The sequence below is a fragment of the Aspergillus ambiguus genome (assembly GCF_047715705.1).
Source record: "Aspergillus ambiguus strain CBS 117.58 unplaced genomic scaffold BDV59scaffold_7, whole genome shotgun sequence".
Lineage (NCBI taxonomy): Eukaryota > Fungi > Ascomycota > Eurotiomycetes > Eurotiales > Aspergillaceae > Aspergillus > Aspergillus ambiguus.
In genome coordinates, this window is record NW_027395520.1 from 426837 (window position 1) to 447156 (window position 20320).

General features: G+C 54.9%; 7 protein-coding genes across 7 annotated transcripts; 3 read left to right on the forward strand and 4 right to left on the reverse strand.

The window, feature by feature from the left end:
- Positions 1–1956: 1956 nt before the first annotated feature.
- BDV59DRAFT_200060 (ADP-ribosylation factor-like protein) lies at positions 1957–2890 on the reverse strand (the record flags this gene model as incomplete). Its single annotated transcript, XM_073693489.1, has 6 exons — positions 1957–2230; positions 2287–2358; positions 2413–2475; positions 2549–2568; positions 2645–2717; positions 2841–2890. 6 exons carry the CDS (start codon positions 2888–2890, stop codon positions 1957–1959), a joined length of 552 nt encoding a protein of 183 aa, XP_073550175.1.
- Positions 2891–4474: 1584 nt separating this feature from the next.
- On the forward strand, positions 4475–6015 carry BDV59DRAFT_191870 (MmgE/PrpD family protein; the record flags this gene model as incomplete). The annotated part of the gene is made up of 4 exons (XM_073691962.1): positions 4475–4798; positions 4854–4991; positions 5048–5826; positions 5883–6015. The coding sequence occupies 4 exons, from the start codon at positions 4475–4477 to the stop codon at positions 6013–6015; spliced, it is 1374 nt and encodes a 457-aa protein (XP_073550176.1).
- Positions 6016–6025: 10 nt separating this feature from the next.
- Positions 6026–10253, forward strand: BDV59DRAFT_154698 (DNA-directed RNA polymerase I core subunit RPA135). The gene is made up of 3 exons (XM_073687411.1): positions 6026–6720; positions 6795–9234; positions 9289–10253. Exons 1-3 carry the CDS (start codon positions 6220–6222, stop codon positions 10065–10067), a joined length of 3720 nt encoding a protein of 1239 aa, XP_073550177.1. The 5' UTR covers positions 6026–6219; the 3' UTR covers positions 10068–10253.
- pre2 (proteasome core particle subunit beta 5) lies at positions 10220–11828 on the reverse strand. Its single transcript, XM_073688978.1, has 6 exons — positions 11580–11828; positions 11320–11427; positions 11106–11261; positions 11002–11050; positions 10842–10951; positions 10220–10774 (listed from the first exon to the last, which is right to left on the reverse strand). Exons 1-6 carry the CDS (start codon positions 11709–11711, stop codon positions 10439–10441), a joined length of 891 nt encoding a protein of 296 aa, XP_073550178.1. The 5' UTR covers positions 11712–11828; the 3' UTR covers positions 10220–10438.
- A 169-nt stretch (positions 11829–11997) lies between these two features.
- Positions 11998–15134, reverse strand: BDV59DRAFT_200064 (Eisosome component PIL1/LSP1 family protein; the record flags this gene model as incomplete). The annotated part of the gene is made up of 3 exons (XM_073693490.1): positions 11998–13443; positions 13496–13997; positions 14740–15134. The coding sequence occupies 3 exons, from the start codon at positions 15132–15134 to the stop codon at positions 11998–12000; spliced, it is 2343 nt and encodes a 780-aa protein (XP_073550179.1).
- A 274-nt stretch (positions 15135–15408) lies between these two features.
- BDV59DRAFT_154829 (putative MFS transporter) lies at positions 15409–17472 on the reverse strand. Its single transcript, XM_073687412.1, has 6 exons — positions 17138–17472; positions 17051–17084; positions 16829–16993; positions 16308–16779; positions 15924–16251; positions 15409–15868 (listed from the first exon to the last, which is right to left on the reverse strand). The coding sequence occupies exons 1-6, from the start codon at positions 17352–17354 to the stop codon at positions 15567–15569; spliced, it is 1518 nt and encodes a 505-aa protein (XP_073550180.1). The 5' UTR covers positions 17355–17472; the 3' UTR covers positions 15409–15566.
- Positions 17473–18010: 538 nt separating this feature from the next.
- Positions 18011–20320, forward strand: BDV59DRAFT_173874 (uncharacterized protein). The gene is made up of 3 exons (XM_073688979.1): positions 18011–18141; positions 18195–18458; positions 18508–20320. Exons 1-3 carry the CDS (start codon positions 18106–18108, stop codon positions 20197–20199), a joined length of 1992 nt encoding a protein of 663 aa, XP_073550181.1. The 5' UTR covers positions 18011–18105; the 3' UTR covers positions 20200–20320.

Here is a 20320-nt window from a genome sequence, read left to right on the forward strand (position 1 = left end):
TAACTAATAGAAAAGGTACATCCATCTCATCGCAACAAAACAAAATGGCCCGACCTTTCCATCGTCTCTTGGCCATTAAGAAAGCTCCATATCCCTTCTCGGATTAAACCTTCTCACAGTGATCTCCGTATTTGTTGGACTGTACGCATGCTCGTTCACACGTAGCAATGGGCCTCGGAACGTTTTCCGAGTCAATTCCCCCATCTTTGCACTCGAACAGCGTAGACTCGCCATCAATCCAGTCATATCCTATACCTTGTCAGTATTTCTAAGGCATAAAACACATTATAACATACCGAGCTCGTGAAGAGTTACGGCGCAATACTTCAGACCTGCCCTGCATTCATGAAAACCGAGCGTGGCTGGGACCAGGGCCACAATGAGGAGGGAAATGAGCTTCATTTTGTATGTAGAGAAATATAGTACGTTGCCAAATATTCGACGACATGTAAATATGTTTTGATAAGTGTTTGCGATGCTCGGGCACCGTAGGTCGTAGGAGTCTCTATCCTTAAGTACCTTATAGCCCTCCTGGTTCTTGTCTCCAGCATTCCACCTCTATCGCTCTCTTGTCTTGGTAGTACAGGATATCAAAGTAGAGCCAGCTAGGGCTACAACATCTAGCTAAACGTATGCATAGCTAAGGTCTCCCTTGCATCTCGATTACTACCAAAGATCAGAGAGGTACGGCGTACATAGTTGGATAATCAATGGTTTACCTACTTTTAGAGTGACATGGTAAGGTACCTTGTATGGCCCTTGCTTCTCAGATTCCATCCATGGAAACTGGCCTATGGGAGGACATGCGAGTCATGATCGAGAAATTCTCGTCGGGGTTTGGCGATAGAGTCATTTAGGATGTTTATACGCGCTATAGGACCGCCCATACCCTCTGTGGTAGAAATATATTTTTGCCAATGAAACACTACGGCGCAGCGTCTGATGAGGAAAGCATAATTTATACCGAGGATAACATATATTCAATAATTTATTAACAGGTTTGCAAAGCACAACCGAGCATCAGACATGGATAGGTGGGTGCGATGGGAGTCGATGTGCTCTCTAGCGTGTAGAGAAGATACCCGCCGGGATCTGTTGACATCAACACGGAGAATGGATGAACGGATTCCAACGAAGGCCAGACCTGCCAGGAGCATCTTCCAAAGTCTGCCATGAGTCGGCCAACAAAGATAATAGTCGATGGGAAGGGTGATCGACCAGGGGGTATGTCACTTCGGTGTCGACTGGCTCTCACCCATCATAATAAAACCGATGACATGATCGCGAGACCCCCCTGACCTCCAACCAACGGGGCACGCCACGATTCGTAGAGAGACCAGGCGACTCCAGTGGCCAGAGCCTATGAGGGTGAATTCCCTGGCCCTTTGCATGGGAGGGCTTCCTTAGTTCCCGTCTTCGCATCTGCATTGCCAACGCATCAGTTGGTCTGTGTGTTGTCGGCGCTCGCCCTCCTCGAGCTCATAAATAATACTGAGTTCTCTCTTTCTTTCTGCCTTATTTTTTTTCCCCCTAGAAAGACTAGACTGCCCATTTCCACATTATGGTGTTTTTTAACCATGACCGAATGGTCAACTCTCACGTGGTCCTGACTTGACCCGATTGGGACGTCTATGAATATGCTCCGAAGAATCAAGAAACTAACTGGAAATCATGAATTCCACATTCTGGCCTGGATAATAGCCCCCACGCATAGACACGACCTTTACAGTACAGAATGACCGAGGACATGCTCATCCCTTAAGGAAAGACCGAACTAACAAGCACCAACGAGCCAAACGAACGAAATGCATCGGGAATCAAGAAAGAAAATACTCCATGACGCTCAAATCAACCGTGTCTGGGTTCACATCATCAAGTCGTTACATCGGTGGCAGCGAGCCAATCTTGGGAAATCTACAGAACATTCAAGGGGAGGTTGGGGGTGAAGGAGAACCCTCATCGGCTGGCTCGCGCGATTAACCAGTGCAGAACCGCGTCGAGGTTGGTTTCCTCTTTGGCGCTGATCCCATAGCAGCTCACCTCGCGATGGGTGATGGACTTCAGGTCCATCGCGTCGATGAGCTCGTCGACGGACAACTTATTCGGCAGATCCGATTTATTCCCCAGAACCAGCAGGGGGATCCCTTCCAGGGTGGGCTTGGTCATCAGATCATGCAGCTCGTCCGTCGCGACCGGCAACGCTGCCCGGTCGGCGGCGTCCACGATATAGCTGAACCGATGCCAGTCAGTGATTTTTCTTCGAAGGTTCCAAAAAAGGGCACTCACACAATGGCGTTGACGCCCCGACAATATCTCTCCCACATCGGCCGAAAGCGTGGTTGACCCCCAAGATCCCAACTGCACGACGATTAGCACCGCGAGACCTTCAACCCCGGCTGGCACGATACCGACCATTTCAACGTCACATGGCCCTTCTGAACCCGTTTGGTGTTGAACCCGATAGTGGGAATGGAGCTGTGAGCGGACTTAGCAAGACAAGCGCCCAACTCGCGACCAGGCTAGACCCTACGCGCAAGAAGACACTTACTCTACAGTAAACTCGCCGCCCTACCGGATCGCATGCACCATATTAGCCAACGACGGACATACTCTCGGTCGGACGGAGGGAAGGAGGGAGGCATACCGCAAGCACGCGCAGGAGCGACGACTTGCCCGCATTCTGGAGGCCGATCATGGTGACATCCATCTCCGTCGCCCTGCGATTTTATGGTACAGTCCTTAGCATGCCGAACCGTCTTTGGAATTTTTGCGGGGACGGGCCGGGGGGAAAACAAAGGGACTATTTTCCGGTTCATTTATTGGAACAGCGGCCCACTTACCAGAACATCCTCAGGAGCCAGTCATAGATGGTGCGAAAGATCCCCGCCATGGTTTGCAGAAGCCCTCGACCGACGGACAAGAAATGAAACGAAGGGGGATGCTGGTGGGCGTTATGAACTATGGCGGCGCGAACTGATATATCCAGCGACTTTCGGAGGAGATTTTGGAATGATCAAGTGGGGGTGGTGGACTGCTGAAAAAAAAGGAGCTGACAGGGCGCTATTTCGGCAGATGGGTAGAGGATGAGGATATGTGGAGTCAAAGCGGCCGCGACTGAAGGGCCCTAGAGAGGCAGCGAGACGAGACAAGACGAGAGGAACGGAGAGGGTGAACAGGGGAGCCCGATACAAGCCGAATAGCGGGAGGGTGATGGATGGATGGATGGACGGATCAGTTATGACGGATGGTTCTGATGGATGATTTGGGTCCAAACTGGGAACCGGCGAGGCTATCGGAACCTCTGTGAGAGCTCAGAAAGGAATCGTAATCCTGAGAAGACCGTAGAAATTTTCTGCCTTCTTTCCTTTGTTTTTTTTTTCTCCCTCCCCTTGTGTCTTAATTTCTGCGGCGGTTCTTCCAGGCGGCTACTTTGCGGTGAAACTCGATGGATGTATGTGGGCACGCATGACCGTTCACCCCGGCGGCGCGGCGGAGGGGAGCGCTTAGGCAGGTAAAGTGGTACCTGGTCCTTAATGGAGCAATAATAAGGAGCTAGTAGTCATGCACGCTCAACTAGTCGTGGTTGAGCCCCCATGCAGCTCCCGCCCTGGTCGCACGAGGGGGACAAGGGTTTGGAGATTTCCAGTTCGTGGAATCAGATGCCTTGCGTGGGGGGTCGTACGGGTGCAGTGGGAAACGGAGAGGCCAGAAGGGGAGAGATTCTATTCCATCCAACGTGGAAGAGAACGCAAGGAGGACAGGAGCAGGAGGACTACAGTTGGCGTTGGAGATACGACAAGGCAAAAGTGATGATGCATTCGGGCCTGCCTGCCTGAGGCCGCAGGGCAGGGACGCTAGTGATGCCTCGTTTCTGAGGCTGCCGCGGGTCCCGTGAGCGCGCTTATCTAAGGGTCAGCTGACGGCGACTCTTCCAGGTTCACTCAAGTCACACGAGAACATCCATCGTCAGCGTGGTGCTTGGAGTCTTTATCGTTTTTCCTGTCTAAGGAAGACACTTGAGTCACTCAATCATGGCGGGTTCTTGTATCTTAGCGAGATCCCCGACTTTCCAGAGCCACGTTGACAGGACCCCGCTATAGGATTGAGGATATCGCGATAAAAGACACAAAAACACACTCCATATCAATCGAATACTAACAACTTGTTATACGGAGTACCTCTCGCATAAAACCACATGGCTCATATGGTGACCCCGCAGACCATGGATGGTCCCGCGGTGGGGTTCGAGGGGCAATACATCAATGGACAACCATAAAGGCGATGCGCCCTCGGCATTCTTCCCCCGCGGCTCATATCGGCTTTACAGCATCAAATCAGAGCCCGAATCAGTTTGTAAATGGCCAGGTCGGGTGTATGCCACCACGCGGTTGACAATTTATATCCCCGCGCTTCCCTCAAAGACACCCCGCCCATATAGCATTCCCACCAACACATCCCAGTACAGGACCTACCCATGACTCAATCACAGACCCGGACAGAACGGTTAGCCCAGTGGGCTGCGGGATTGCAGTACCAGCAAATTCCCCCGGCCGCGGTTCAGCGTACAAAGGATCTCTTCCTCGACTGGCTCGGATGCTGTATCGCAGGACGAAGCCATCCCGCCGTCGTCGCAATCGTGCGGTTTGCTTCTCAGATGGGGCCCACGACGGGGAAGAGCGAGCTGGTGGATGGGTCACTGGGATTCACAACCAGCCCTGCTTTTGCCAGTTTGATCAATGCCGCGGCTTCGCACGTGGTTGAACAAGATGACCTTCATAACCGAAGCATCATGCACCCGGTAGGTCTATGTAGTTGCTTTTTATTGCCTCGAACTGATAGATGGTTGTATTTAGGCGACTGTCATTTTCCCAGCTGCCCTCGCAGTTGCCCAGGAGATCGGCGCAAATGGCATGGAATTTATCACGGCCTGCGTGGTGGGCTACGAAGTCGGCTGTCGGGCGGGACAGTACATGGGAAAGAGCCATTACGAGGTAATTGTCGATACTCCGTTCGAGACCAGAACCCGTCATAACTTGATATCAAACAGAGGTTCCACTCGACGGCTACCGGAGGAGTTCTTGGTGTTGCCGCCGCTGTCGCCCGGCTGTTGCATCTGAACACGGAACAAACCCTGGCTGCCATTGGAACGGCTGGCACGCAGGCTGCCGGTCTTTGGCAATTCCTTCTGGACGCAACCCATTCGAAGCAGGTGCACACGGCCAAGGCGTGTTTTGACGGGATTTTTGCCGCCTACACTGCTCGCGATGGCCTTCTGGGGCCACGGGACGTTCTGGAGGGCGCTAAGGGAATGGGCGTCGCCTTGGTTCCGGGGAAAACCGACTCTGAGACGATAGACAAGGACTTGGGCTCGGATTGGGCGTTGCTCGGTTCCAGTTTCAAATGGCACGCGTCCTGCCGACACACCCACCCAAGCGTTGATGCTTTGCTGAGCCTCATGGAGAAACACCAGGTCCAGTTTGAAGATATTGATTCCGTCGTTACCCGGACCTACCAGGCTGCACTTAACGTGCTTGGGTTGAGTGGTAGGGGGGAAACGGTGCACCAAAGCAAGTTCTCCATGGGGTTTGTGCTCGCAATCGCCGCCAAGAAGAAGCAGGCTATGATAACGGACTTTACCGAGGCGGACCTCGATGATGCCTCGTTGCGCGGCTTCCAGGACCGGGTCACTATGGAATACGATGCTGAGATCGATTCTAAGTTCCCCGAGAGCTGGCAGGGAACCGTGATTGTGACTTGCAAGGATGGTCGTAAGCTGACGGAGTCTGTGGAGTTCTGCAAAGGAGACCCGGAGATGCCTTTGACAAAGTAAGAGAACCGGTCTCCGGAAGTAAGAGAAGAAACGAGGCTGACAACACAATTAGGGCGGAACTTGAGCGGAAGACAAGGTCACTTGCAACTTATGGAGGCTTCACAGACGCGGACAAGGTTGAGCATCTGATCAGTAGAGCGTGGGACCTGGAATCGCAGCAGAGCCTGAACGGATTTGTATTTTAAGCACCGTATATAGAATCCATCGATGTTGCAGTATTTATGCAGGCATCCACAATCACTGACTAACGTGGTATCAGCACGTGATGATATCTGTCCGCCGGGTCCACCTCGAAAAATTTCCCCGACGAGCGGCTTCAATTTTGCTTTCTCCAATTCCCAGCACATCCTTACGGGCCTCGCTCTCTGGATAGCGAAACCCTTCAAACAATGGCTCCCGCAAGGACGGACACCAATTGGTCCGTCGACTACGACACCCTCAGACGGGAGCAGCTATTCAGACACCCCCCCAAGGACCGCACCGCATATCCGTCGCTCGCCGATGCGATCAAGCCTCATGTCGATTCTTTCAATGCGCTCTTCGATGGCAGTAAGGTGTTGGAATCGGCCTTGAAGGATATCGGCACCAAGACCTTCATCGATGGCGACATCGAGACCCCCGAACAGAAGAAAGCCCGTCAGGCAGAGGGGCGACGGCCATCCAAGCGCAACCGCTTGAACGTCCGCATCAGAGAAGTTTTCCTCGAACGACCCACCCTTCCTCCGACAAACAAGTTCACCACTCGCAACCGTGAGATCTATCCCTCCGAGTGCAGAGAGCGTCATGCGACGTACCGTGGAAGATTGCGTGCCCGGATCGAGTACCAGGTCAACAATGGCGACTGGCAGGACACCGTTCGGGAGCTTGGTCAGGTTCCCATCATGCTTCGGGTTAGTTGACAGCTATCAATAGACTATGAGTCTCCTATGTGCTTCAGATCGAACTAACGCGGAGAATTGCTCAGACCAACCGCTGCCACCTCGAGAAGGCCACCCCCGAGGAGCTCGTCCAGCACAAGGAAGAATCGGAGGAATTGGGTGGTTATTTCATCGTTAACGGAAACGAAAAGCTTATCCGAATGCTGATCGTGGGAAAGAGGAACTTCCCCATGGCCATCATCCGTGGTTCCTTTGTGAAGCGTGGACATACCTACACGAAATACGGTGTCCAGATCCGATCAGTGCGGCCCGACCAGACGTCGCAAACGAATGTCCTTCACTACCTCAGTGACGGAAATGTGACCTTCCGTTTCTCCTGGAGAAAAAATGAGTACCTTGTCCCAGTCATGATGATTCTCAAGGCGTTGGTCGAAACCAATGACCGTGAAATTTTCGAGAGTCTTGTCGGCAACGCCTCCTCGCAAGGAATCAACAACACTTTCGTGACCGACCGTGTGGAACTTCTGCTGCGGACATACAAAGGATATAACGTACACACCCGCTCCAGCTGCCGGGCTTACCTTGGAGAGAAGTTCAAGCCCGTGCTCGGTGTCCCGGCGGACATGTCCAACGAAGACGCCGGTACTGAGTTCCTGCGCAAGATTGTCTTGCCGCATCTGGGCAACCAGAAAGTGACAGAGACCCAGGATTACGACAAGTTCAAGATGATCATGTTCATGATCCGGAAACTGTACGCTCTAGTCGCCGGTGACTGTGCCCCCGACAACCCGGATGCTGTCTCCAACCAAGAAATCCTCCTCGGAGGTTTCCTCTACGGGATGATCCTCAAAGAGCGGTTGGAAGAATGGATTAGATCATTCGGCCCGATCCTTAGGGACTGGAGTAATCGCAAAAATGGCGCCAAGTTCACTGACCCGGCATTCGAGAGAGACTTCTTGAGCAAGATTGTGAAGCGCAGCAATGAGAACCTGGGTAGTGCTCTGGAGTACTTCCTGTCCACGGGAAACCTTGTCAGTCCCACGGGTCTGGATCTGCAACAAGCGTCCGGATACACCGTGATGGCGGAGAAGATCAACTTCTACCGGTTTATCAGTCACTTCCGAATGATCCACAGAGGTAGCTTCTTCGCCGAGCTGAAGACGACCACTGTGCGTAAACTGCTTCCCGAGAGTTGGGGCTTCCTTTGCCCGGTTCACACGCCTGATGGATCACCCTGTGGTCTGCTTAACCATCTTGCGCACAAGTGTCTGGTAGCTACCAGCGACATCAACGTGTCCCACCTCCCCAAACTGCTGGTCCAGCTTGGCGTGCGCTCCGAATCCTCGGTCTCACTCGACGAGAGTGTTCCTGTGCAGATTGACGGCAGAATCGTCGGGTACTGCTCGCCGAAACAAGCCCGTGTTGTCGCAGATACTTTGAGATACTGGAAGGTGATGGAGATGCACAATGTGCCCAGGGAGCTGGAGATCGGATACGTCCCCAACTCCAACGGTGGCCAGTACCCCGGCATCTACATCTTCTCCCAAGCCGCGCGTATGTACCGGCCCGTTAAGTACCTGCTTCTCGATAAGCTCGACTACGTGGGCCCATTCGAGCAGCCCTTCTTGGAGATCGCCTGCTTACCGGAAGATCTCATCGCGGGGGTCTCAACGCATATCGAGTACACGCCCACCAACATCCTCTCCATTGTTGCCAACATGACGCCTTTCTCCGACTACAACCAGTCTCCTCGTAACATGTATCAATGTCAGATGAGCAAGCAAACGATGGGAACGCCGGGTACCGCCATCGACTACCGCACAGACAACAAGCTCTACCGGCTCCAGACCGGTCAAACGCCCATCGTGCGGCCGCCCCTCTACAACGCCTACGGACTGGATAACTTCCCCAACGGCACCAACGCCGTTGTTGCTATTATCTCCTACACGGGTTACGACATGGACGACGCTATGATTATCAACAAATCCTCACACGAACGCGGATTCGGACACGGTACGATCTACAAGACGAAGATTCACGCCCTCGAGGACAAAGACTCCCGCCGAAGCCGGTCTCGCCGCGAGGTCACCAAGCTCTTCGGCTTCGCCCCAGGCGGCGAGATCAAGGCCGAGTGGCGTACGACCATTGACGAAGACGGTCTCCCGCACATCGGCGCGCGTGTGCGCGAGGGCAGTCTCGTCGCGGCGTGGCACACCGTGCGCTACGACGCGGCCAGCGACTCGTACGTCAACGTCGACGGAATCACCCATTTCGTCAAATACAAGGATGCCGAGGAGGGCTACATCGACAGCATCCGCATCATGGGCGCCGAGAATGGTGTCGAACCGTGCCAATCGATCAGTGTTAAGTACCGCGTGCCCCGTAAGCCCGTCATCGGTGACAAGTTCTCCTCGCGACACGGTCAAAAGGGTGTGTGCTCCCAGCTCTGGCCTGCGGTCGACATGCCCTTCTCCGAGAGTGGCATCCAGCCCGACCTGATCATCAACCCTCACGCTTTCCCATCCCGTTAGTACCTCCTCCCCCTATCCATCTCCCTACATCTCACCTAACAACAAACAGGTATGACAATCGCCCAAATGATCGAGTCCATGGCCGGCAAAGCCGGCGCGCTGCACGGCCACCCACAAGACTCCACGCCATTCCAGTTCTCAGAGGAGAACACGGCGACGGATTACTTCGGCGAGCAGCTGCGCAAGGCGGGGTACAACTATTTCGGCAACGAGCCGCTGTACAGCGGAATCACAGGCAAGGAGTTTGCGGCGGACATCTTCATCGGCGTGGTGCACTACCAGCGTCTGCGACACATGGTGAACGACAAGTTCCAGGTGCGCACGACAGGTCCAGTGAACTCGCTGACCGGACAGCCCGTCAAGGGTCGTGCCAAGGGTGGTGGTATCCGTGTCGGAGAGATGGAGCGTGACTCGCTGATTGCTCACGGTGCCGCCTTCATCCTGCAGGACCGCCTGATGAACTGCTCCGACACCCAGCGCGCCTGGATCTGCCGCGACTGCGGCTCCTTCCTGTCCACCCAGGTTGCCGTCTCCTCCGTCGGCTCCAGCAAGGCCCGCAATGCGGCTGCCGCCGTGGCGGCCAAGGCGTCCGCGTCTAGCCAACAGTCGTCACATGGTAATGCATCTGGCATTGTGCGCTGTAGGCGCTGTGCCCGCGAGGCCGTCTTCGACGACTCCCGTGCTATCATCTGGGAGGATGGCGATGGCCGTCGGTATGTGGGCGGTGATAATGTCACGGTCGTTGCTGTTCCAGGTGTCCTGCGGTATCTGGATGTGGAGCTGGCTGCGATGGGCATCCGGTTGAAGTTCCGGGTGGGTAATGCTTAGAGCTGTGATATGATTTCCGAACAAAAAGTCAAGAGGAGTAGATTTGTTTGAATATGTATAGATGGGGGAGCATTTGAGCCATTACTGAGTTAGCTTTGGGGGATGTTCTTTTTGTATGTATGGGATATAATTGTCCATATCCTGTTTAGTATAGCATATATGATTCCTTACTCTATTACCAGTGCTGTAGCTCCTTGCTAAGGTTCCTATCTAGTATTAGATAATATCTCGATTGAACCGTCCTTAGTACATGTCTACTAGAAAGAAATAAAATGTCAAGAACCAGAGAATAGGTAGAATATCATATGCCTAAACGAAACACAAACGTATCATATTCACCGTGCAGCCGAACAACCGCCCATTAGCGCCCCTTACAGCTCCGACGTAACATTCGAGAACTCGCCCTTCTCCAACTTCGTCTTCCAGAAGATCGGGTTCATGTCGTTGAAACCGTGGTGCACCCATCCCTCTTCCTTGACGTGGTAGAGGTTGATAAATCCACCGGAATAGGCATCACGGTGCATAGCAGCCAGGATACTCCGTCGGCCGAGCTCGAGGGCTTCCTCTTCCGTCAGGTCATACCGGTAGTTGGCATCCAGCACACCGTAGGCGAAAGTCTGACCGGAGCCAACACAGAACAGGTTTCCGGGGAGTCGTGTGCCGTCTGAGTCGATGTAGTAGAGCGCGGGGCCTTCCTGGGGGGTCATCTACGGGAGAGGAAACTGTTAGCATGCGGCGGCCACGATGACGGGGCCGGAGAAGGACGCAACATACTCCTGCTAACATGGTACCCATGCTGAGACCATAACCTTTGTAGGCATACGTCAGGTTGGCGAGGATTTTCGAGGCGGCGGCGACGGTAATACGACGCTTATGGCGGATTTCTGTTCCGTCGTTAGGGCATGAACATGAGCTGAACGAACGTAAGGCTTACCGTGGAGTGTGCACTGCTGGCTCAGATATCTCAGCCAATATTGGCAATCCTGGAGCATCATCAGAACTGTCCGACCCCCTATTTATCAGATCCATCACACATACCGCAGCACCTCCCGCCATGGTTCCTAGCAGACCCGGCGTGGGAGCATCTGTCGGCTTATCCTCACCCCGGCTCAACCGCGACACGGGGATGACTTTCTTCACTGTCTGACTGGCGATCCAGTTTCCGGCGGTGGCTCGCGAATCAGTTGCGACGATCTGCAGGCGTTCGTAGGTCAGATGGAATCAGATGGGGAAGAGAGAGGAGCCAGCGTACGATTCCGCCCTGGAAACGGAAGGCCAACGTCGTTGTTCCGTGAGCGAGCTTGATGGGGCAGCTGGGATTGGAATGGTCATCGGTCATTGCACGGAGGAAAGCTTTGGACTAGATGATAGAGAAACGGATGTTAGTAAGTGCTCTGGATGCTTGTCGGAGAAAGATGTGCCCAAGTCGGATGGTCCCTGATACGGTTGCCCATAGCATGGATATGTGGGAGCCTGAAAGCCTGAAGGAGCTCGGAGAGCGTCAAATCTTACATCATCGATGGGAGGAAGGTTGAATTTCAGAGAAATCGGAGGAAGACTCTCTGTGAGGTCACGCTGTTCTTGCTCGGAATAGAACTCATTCTGATGAGGAGAACGGGTGTATTGGGCGACCAATTTATCCATGATGGGAAGATGTGGTGGACGGACGAGCTGTAGGAAGACAATAGACGAAGAAGATAGGCAAAGAACGGCTAATGTACAGGCGACGGAGGGAGAAGGAGGAGGATGGATGATGATGATGTCGGAGTTGGAGGAGCTTGAGAGCTTCGTGGTTGCTCCGCGTCACTGCGGCCTAGTCACGTGCGCTTACTCATCCGCTGCTGCTTTTACTTCTGAATAACTAGAACTCCATTCATTCAACTACGCAGTACAGACCCAACGAAACACATACATATAGAATCCAGACTACTCAGTATGGCACCCCGATCGTCTGCAATCCAAACCCTCCCAGCATCTGAGGCTGGCTCTGCAGCTTTTCGCGGGTGTCCTGCGCCCCGTCAATCAGTCCTCCCCGGTTCCGAGTCACCAGAGTCTCGCGCATTGTTCGGGTGGTGACTGATCCGTCAGCTTCGTCGGTGTACTGCGAGACGGATTCCTCGACGTTGCGAGTTTGTCCTCTTCCGTCCATTGCAGTCCCCTGGGCCGATTCATCCAGGGCTCGGCTTTCGCCCATGTACTCGTTGACATCACTTCTGGCGCCGCGGAAGCTATCGCTCATGTCTTGAGCTCCGGTATAAGACTCTTTCATGTCTGCAGTTTCGTAACTGGTAGATTTGGTCATTCCACTGGCGTCGTGGATGCCGTCGGTCATAGTGCCGACAGCTGATCGACCATAGTCTTGCGTCTTGGGCATAGATCCGCTGACACCAGCGTTGTCCATTCCGCTGACGGTGCCTCTGTTGTCCTCGTAGAGACCTTCAGTTTGGGCAGTTGGAACGTTCAGGTCCTTGGCTGTGTTGATAGTCGATCCATAGGCATCAGAGCTATAGGCGTTCCCGGCTCCTGTGACTGTCTGATTCATACTGGTGTCACCAACAGTAGTTCCCTGGAGGGCTGCGCCTCCGGTTGCTGCCCCAGTGAAGTCTCGTGCATCAGTAGCAGATGCATCCATGCCATTAGTCGCACCAGCAGGTCCATACATATCCTCAGCAACTGCAACTGTACGGTTGACACCCTTTGATTCGTCTGTGATGAACTCATCGATGCCCTTAGTAGCGCCCACTCCAGTGCCAACTGGCTCTCTACCAGCGCTAACAGGGCCATTATAGCCCACGCTCTCAGGGATGACAGCCGCTCTGGTGGTGTCTCTAACATGCCCACCCACGTACCGCTGCTCGTCCGGAACCACTTGTTCAAAGCGACCAGGAGCAGGAGCACGGGGGGCGTATCCGTCCGTCTGCGGAACAGCACCAGCCATGCCACCATAATCTCTAGTGGGTTCAGCAACGGACCCCTCATATTCTTGGGTATCCGTAACGGAGCCCCGAATATCCCGAACGGACTCATCGGAAGAGACGACATCCTCATCGGGAGCAACCGCGCCGGAAGTGCGAGCCCGTCCGGCCTTGCGAGCGGGGGCCGGAAGCAGGGTGTTGGCCGGCACATTCGATGCAGAGGTCTGGATAGGCATAAGGCTGGGCTGCCAGGCCAGCAGGTCCTTCTCGGCCTCCTCAATCACCTGCTTGGCCTCATAGGCACGGTCGTACTCCTGTCGCGCATCGCCCGGAGCGACGGGAGTATCGTCGAGGCAGTTGAGCAGACGGCGCGCATGCCGAGCCAGCAAGATCTGCTTCTCCCCACGCTCGACGACCGCCGCAAGATGAACGTCAAACGCTTCCTTGAGCTTCTGCCGGGTCTATCGAAAATCAGCACACGCCGCCGTCGCTTCGTGAAGCAGGGAAACTCACCATATTGGTCAACTGAGCCTCGGCGACCAGGTTTTGTGCCTCGGCGCGGACCAGCTCCTGCTCCAAGGTCTCCACCTTCATACTATTGGGATCCTTCAGCTTCTGCTTCTGGATGTCGTCGGCGACCTTGGCGCGGTAGTCGCGCGAGGGCTGGACGGAGCTCTCGGTGTCGCGGATGTGCTTGAGCAGGGTGCGGTAGTCCTCGAGGTTCTGGGCGTAGACGTCCTCCTGCTCGCCCATCTCGGCCAGCAGGACGCCCAGCTTGTCGGAGATGTCGGAGACGGCGTCGTCGTCCGTTGACTCGCCCCATTCGGACAGCTGTGAGGCGATGGATACGCGCTCGCGGCCGGCTTTCTCGTGCGCGCTGATGACCGTGTTCTCGGTCTTGATGAGCCGGTTCATTTTCTTGCTCAGACCGGGCTGCTGCAGACCGCGCAGCGTGGCGATGCTGAACCGACGGCGCGACGGCACCGGGTTCTTGCGAATCGAGAGGTTGCGGTTCCTGTCTGGTAAGCTTGGTTCTTCCTAATGGCAGATGACACGTACATTGTTTCGACTGGTTCTTGCAGCTCACGGTGAGGTGTCGTCGTTCAACGTTCTGGCGTGTGATAGATACAGTCGACTCGGAATGCTCCTTCCGTGAAGCACTCTGGAAGATTCAAATTCGATTAGAATACAACTACCCATAGGATACAGGCAGGATGGCAATTGCAATGGACACTCGATTGACTGCAAGTGCCGACGTGCATAGAAGTTCGTACATACTTCGATTACAGCGTCGAGACCGAGGCGCCTTATGGAAGGCCATACCCCCGTGACGTCATACGGGATGCGCGGATGGTTGAAGTCATTGTCTGTAAGCGTACAAAGGGAGAATGGGCAGGTGATGGAATGAATCCATGGATGATGGGCGATCCATCTGCGTGGGCTGAATGGGAGAGATATGGTAAGTTTGGCGCGGGACCATGGACGAGCCCGCGAATAGTGTCATAGCCGGAGGATTGGGTACAGCACATATGTGGCGGACGACACACGAACACGGCATGACATCTGGCAAAAACTAATCTCAATACATCACACGAAGAAATTCAAGCATATCCTGGAATGTAATCCGTGCCCGCCAACGCCTGTCTCCCCCTACCCGAACCAGCCCAGCCATGAACTCTATACAACACTACCGACTGGAGATATACTCCACCTCCTCGACAAGTCGCCCCCGGGGTGGACTCTCGGGCTCCACATACTCTATGTAGTACGCAGGTTCACGTTCCCAGACGTCCACGTCGACGCATCGCCGTCGTCGCGGCGTCCGCACGGGGATGAGCGACTCCTCACGTGTGCGCGTGTGCCTGCGGGTGATGGTCGTATAAGAGGTCCACGGCGGTGGCTCGCACGGGAGATCGCACGATCGTCGTCGTCGCCGTCTGGGAGGACGAATGATGGTTGTGTCGTGGCTGTTGGTGCTGGTGCTGGTGCTGCTCGTGCTGCTCGTGCTGCTTGTATCGCTGGAACTAGAGCTACTGCTACTGTTGCTGCAACGGCGACGAGGCGGACCTGGTATGGAGATTCGCAGCGGACGAGGCCGGTACTCGGTCACTCGGATGCAGGGGCCGTCGTCGTCGATTTCAACGAAGCACATTGTCTAACGTGATTGAGGTGTGGTGAGATGTAGGATTTATCCGGGCGGATAGATTATCACCACGTACGAGTACTTTGCACAGTCCGACATTACTGACGAGGATCTGGAGGTTGAAAGGCAGAGAGGATGGGGAGCTGCCGTGAGGTTGATGTATATCGGATCGGAGCATCACTTGATCACGGGCTGTCATGCGGATGGTGTACCTGGTGATCCAACATCGCCCTCTCATACATAGATAGCGGGAAATAATAAATAGATTATCATATTAAATCATCGCGCGTGCTGGAATCATATTATCTAACCATTATATATCCCGGGATGACCTCGTGTTGTGACCCCTTCTAACTTGATATACACATCACATTATAGCTTCGTTCCGCGCATGGACTCGTTCAGAATCTTGACATCATAAAGCGTTCCCCCACATCCAGCCTATAGCACATATCGGAAGTTCGATCCGTAGTTTTCCTCGCCGACCTCACCGTTCGGCCCCTTGTCGATCCGGGGGCCGTACTTCTTTTCGAGGCGGCGGTTCTCCCACATCAGAATGCCACGCAGCGCGATCGCCAAGAGCGCGTTGAACGCCATAAAGGCGGCGCACACGGACTGCCCGCGGATATATCGCGGTGCGTCGCTCGACGGGAAAATGTTAGACCCCAGGAAGGGGCCGCACTGGCCGATGACATTAAGGATGACGATGCCCATGCCGCGACGGCTCTCCGATCCTTGGTTATCTATGAGCAGTTAGCGGGGGTCATCCGATACCCGCGATGGTAAGGCAGGACTTACTCAACACCCAGGGAAGGATATTCGCAATGCACGGAAAGACGCCTGCAGCGGCAAAAAACACTCCGAGATACCGTACGCCCACCGACATGCAGGTGGCCAGGAGAACATAGCCAACACATCCCAGGATGGAGAGGAGGATGATCACGAGGCCGCGCTGCTGGTAGCGGTCGGCAAGCCATGTCGTGAGCAGCGTGGCAAGCAGTGCGGCGAAGTACGGCGGAGCTGTCAATCCTTGGGCGTCGATTGCGGTGAAGCCCATTTCGTTGAGGATGGTGGGGAGGAAGGCGGAGAGCGATGAGAAGCTCACGTTGCAGCTGAAATACATTAACTGCATGGGCCGTCAGCGATAGGAAGGGCGAGTAAGGAGGAATGGGATGATCATACGGCAGTGATCCATGCTTTCGCATCTAGCAGAGTGAGGCCCGCATCCTTCCAGTCGATTTTGTGGACGACGACCTGCTCGCCGCTCTGACGGAGGGCCCTCGCGCGCGCAACCTCCTTCTCTTCATCGGTCAGGAAGCGAGCGGTGGAGGGATGATCCGGGAAATAAAACCAGGCCAGGAGCGCAGCGATTATGGATGGCGCGCCCTCGACGAGAAAGAGGAGACGCCAGTTGGCGAGCTTGGAGTGGCCCGAGGTGATGCCGTATGCCAACGCACCGGCGAATGTATTGGCGAGAGGCGCGGCGCAGACGAATAACCCACAGCGGAGACCCAGCTCTTGACGACGGTAGAAGAACGACAAGGCGTAGATGGCCCCGGGACCATATGCGGTTTCGGCCAGACCGAGCAGGAATCGTAGAGCCATCATGCCGGACCAGTTTTGGGCGGCAGCTTGACAGGTCGCGAAGATTCCCCTGGGAGGTATGAGAGACCTTTCGTAGAATTGAAGGGCGATAGACTCACCAGGCCAGAACGGTCAACGCAGCCCAGCGGTGAAATGGGACAATCTTCCACATCAAGGCCAGGAATTCACACACGGCGTAGGGGATGTAGAAAATGGTCAGAAGCCAGGCGTATTGATCGCTTGAGAGGTTCAAGTCCTCCTCCATTCCGGCGATTTTGGCATTTCTTTGGGGGGGTTAGCGAGGACGTTCGGAGAGATGCATATGGACGACGTCAACATACCCGATATTGGATCGATCGATGATGGCGAGAAGGTCTAGGAGCCGTTAGAACGGATCATACCGAAGAATAGATACTATCAAATCTCACAGAGAAACCCCAACAGCGTAGGGACTCTCAGGTCCAATTTCCGAAGCACGCGACGTTCGACGGCGGGATCGATGACAATGGCGGTGGACGGCATCTGGGGTAGAGCCGTCTGCATATCCTCCTCGGAGACGGCCAATTGCTTCTCTGGATCCTCCTGGACCGGAGGATCCGGTTGACTGTTGCGTTTGGGGATGGAATTTCTCTTGTAGAACCTCATGATGGCGGAGAAGCCGAAGGAGCAGCGCAGAACAAGAGAGATCGGAGTGGGACAAAGAGGGGGATGATTAGCATTTATACGGCTAGACTATTGGGGGATCTGCATGGACCGGTTGGAGGACGGCGCCATGTTGGAATTTTCAATCGGGACAGTGTGGCCGGTAAATAATTAGATTATTTGCCCTTGTAAGAATCAAGCAGAGGGAGAAGTAAGGAAGAAGGGGTGACAGGAGTTGGAGGGTTGACGAATATCCTGTTCTGGTCGAGATGAAATCATGGCGAAGTATACGATCCCAAAGGGGAAATGCGGCCAAAGCTTAGCCTGCAAACCGCTGATGGAGGTTGGTATACGAGGATATTGTATCTAAAAATACTGATCATACTTCGTACAGAGTATTATTATCTTGATATTAATTGACTTCGTAGTGGCTGGAGAGGTTGGTATTCATTTATTTCCTGATATTCTTTCTATACTTTAGGTGGCTGGAATGCAAGGACATCCCCGCCTGATCCCTCAGGTGTCTGTTGCCTGACTCCTCAGGTGTCATTATATCTCAATTCCCAGGCAGAAACTGCGGCTCCGGTCTCTCCCGCCGCCCCCATCCAAATCCTTTCCGCGTCGCGTTCAACTTCCCGTTCACTCCATCTCCATCTCCTGCTCGCATCCATCGATGCATCTTTCTTCTTCCCCCCGACCTCTGCTGTGCAACTGATCGCGCCCGTAATTGGCCTCCCCCTTTCGTTCCTTCACCATGGATGACCCAGCAGCCCGTGTCCCCGGGCAATTGGTATGCTCTATTCTCCAGTCCTGTCGCATCGCATACACCTGACCCATTCTTAGCTCCCCCATATGCATCTGATCTCCCGTCATCGCTATCCCCTCATGCATATGATGCCCACCGATACTGTCGTCGAGTATCTTCTCTCCGCCCAGAAGATCGTGCGCGAGGCCCAGCCTATGCATTGGACCTTCCTCGATGGCCCCCAGGATGGAACCGTCATGCTCACCTGGCAACCCCTCAACCATCTCGGCACCAACTTCGCCAGCGATGGTTATGTCTGGGCCGATGTCGAACAGGCCTTTACCTTTGAAGCTCGCGGTTATGTATATGCACCTCCGCCCGACCCCCATGGAACCAGCTCACACCCCCTAGGCCGTTGAAATGTTCCTGCACCGCAGCGGTTACCATCCTCCCAACGAGTCCCTGGCCATCCACTGTCGCCGCAGATACCGCTTATTACCAGGCAAGATGCCCAACCCGAACATGCCTCCTCCGGACCCGTCCCTCTGGATCGTCCACTACTCCCGAGCGCCTCCCACCGATCATATCCCCGCCAACCGAATCCCTATCCTCCCTCAAGTCCAAGCGACTCTTGCGCAGCGTCGTTTTCTACAGAGCCAAGGCCAACTGGCGCGGAAAGACTTCATGCTACATGACCGCAACAACTGGCCGACCATCAACTTCCCTCCGCAGATGGCCCCGCAGGGATTCCAACAGGTCCCGGCTCCTTATCCGAACCCCATGGCCGGCCGTCAGCCCTTCTACCCAGCTCCCGGCCCCGGTATGCCTGCGCCTGCCCCTGCGGTACCGACAAAGGCCCCTCGTGGCCATCGCGCCTCGTCCGCCGCCCTGAACGCCGCTACGGCCGACTTTGCTCTGGAAGATGAAGATGTCTCAGCGGGTGATATGATGGACCTCCTGACCCCTCGCGAAGTCAGCAAGATGCGCTACCAACAACACCACGAGTGGATGGAAGAAATTTTCGCGTCGCCATATGCCATCAGCCAGATCACACCGGTCTCTCTGGGCCTGGGTCGCAAGGGCGAGCTGGAGTCACTGACCGCCGGATTCTTTGACGCTCCTGCAGCCCCCACCACAGGCGAACACAAGGAGGAGCCGGCGGCTGCCACCAAGCTGGAGCCCGCCAAGGCGGAGGAGTTTGCCGATCGCGTCGCCAAGAAGGTCGCGGACATGACGACGGAGATTGAAAAGCTGAAGAAGCGCCATGCCCGCCGCATGGAGAAGTTCAACCGCACATCACTGCTCAAGGACGCCGAATTGCGACTCCGCGAGGCCGCCACCGACCCTGCCGAGACGGGCACGGAGGTGTGGCGTCTCGAGGGTCGTATTGTCGTCCCCAACGAGGACGAGGACGAGATGGAGCCACGCCCTGTGTCGGATCCGAAGGCGAAGTACAAGGTGGATGACGTGGTCAAGGAGGTCGAGGACGCGTGGAAGAAGCAGATCATTCCCGAACCGAAGGTCTCGTGTGTGCAAAAGGGTGGTCTGCTGGAGAAGATTGAGCCAGAACAGAAGGAAGAGCCGATCGGGGGTGATATTGACATGGGCCAAACCGATAGCCATCTGCTGGATCAGTTCGGCACCATCCCAGGAACCTCGGCCCACGAATCAGTCAACCCACCTGCGGCTCCTCCCGTGGTCCAACCCCCGACGGTCGCACATGGGCTGGACGTGGACATGGATATGGGTGATGGCAAGGTGGCTGCTGGAGAGACTGGGGATTGGGTCATGGTGCCGGATGAGAAGAAGGAGGGCGGAGGCGACAAGCCCAACATGGGTGACGGATCTCTCCCTGGTGGAACCCCCGGCAGCGGGCTTCAAGGGTTGACACCAGGGAACGCGGGTGGCGCAGGGGATTCAGCACTTGATGGTGCCAATTTCGACTTTACCAACATGGATAGTGCTGGGGATGCGCTGGCGGCGTACACGGAGCAGAACGATGGTCTGGATTTGCCAGACCTGGAGAATTCGGCCTTTGGCGACGCCTTCCATGCATCGGATAATGAAAACACTCACCATCATGATGCGGACGACATGTCCTGAGGTGGATGTCCGGTTGTTTTGTGATTCTCTGGTGTTGGTGGGCGCTGTAAAATAGGGGGTTGGATTCCCATGGATATTACTGCTATTGCTCTTTCTACAGTATAATCATAGATGATCAGGG

Coding starts and splice junctions, on each gene's coding strand:
- BDV59DRAFT_154698 (XM_073687411.1), top strand. CDS start 6,220: ATGGCTCCCGCAAGGACGGACACCAATTGGTCCGTCGACTACGACACC. Junction 6,721..6,794: donor AGGTTCCCATCATGCTTCGG/GTTAGTTGACAG, acceptor AGAATTGCTCAG/ACCAACCGCTGCCACCTCGA. Junction 9,235..9,288: donor CCCTCACGCTTTCCCATCCC/GTTAGTACCTCC, acceptor AACAACAAACAG/GTATGACAATCGCCCAAATG.
- pre2 (XM_073688978.1), bottom strand. CDS start 11,711: ATGGATAAATTGGTCGCCCAATACACCCGTTCTCCTCATCAGAATGAG. Junction 11,051..11,105: donor CCATGGCGGGAGGTGCTGCG/GTATGTGTGATG, acceptor ATGATGCTCCAG/GATTGCCAATATTGGCTGAG. Junction 10,952..11,001: donor CCAGCAGTGCACACTCCACG/GTAAGCCTTACG, acceptor ACGACGGAACAG/AAATCCGCCATAAGCGTCGT.
- BDV59DRAFT_154829 (XM_073687412.1), bottom strand. CDS start 17,354: ATGAGGTTCTACAAGAGAAATTCCATCCCCAAACGCAACAGTCAACCG. Junction 17,085..17,137: donor TACGCTGTTGGGGTTTCTCT/GTGAGATTTGAT, acceptor AACGGCTCCTAG/ACCTTCTCGCCATCATCGAT. Junction 16,252..16,307: donor CGAAAGCATGGATCACTGCC/GTATGATCATCC, acceptor CGGCCCATGCAG/TTAATGTATTTCAGCTGCAA.
- BDV59DRAFT_173874 (XM_073688979.1), top strand. CDS start 18,106: ATGGATGACCCAGCAGCCCGTGTCCCCGGGCAATTG. Junction 18,142..18,194: donor CCCGTGTCCCCGGGCAATTG/GTATGCTCTATT, acceptor ACCCATTCTTAG/CTCCCCCATATGCATCTGAT. Junction 18,459..18,507: donor CCTTTGAAGCTCGCGGTTAT/GTATATGCACCT, acceptor CACACCCCCTAG/GCCGTTGAAATGTTCCTGCA.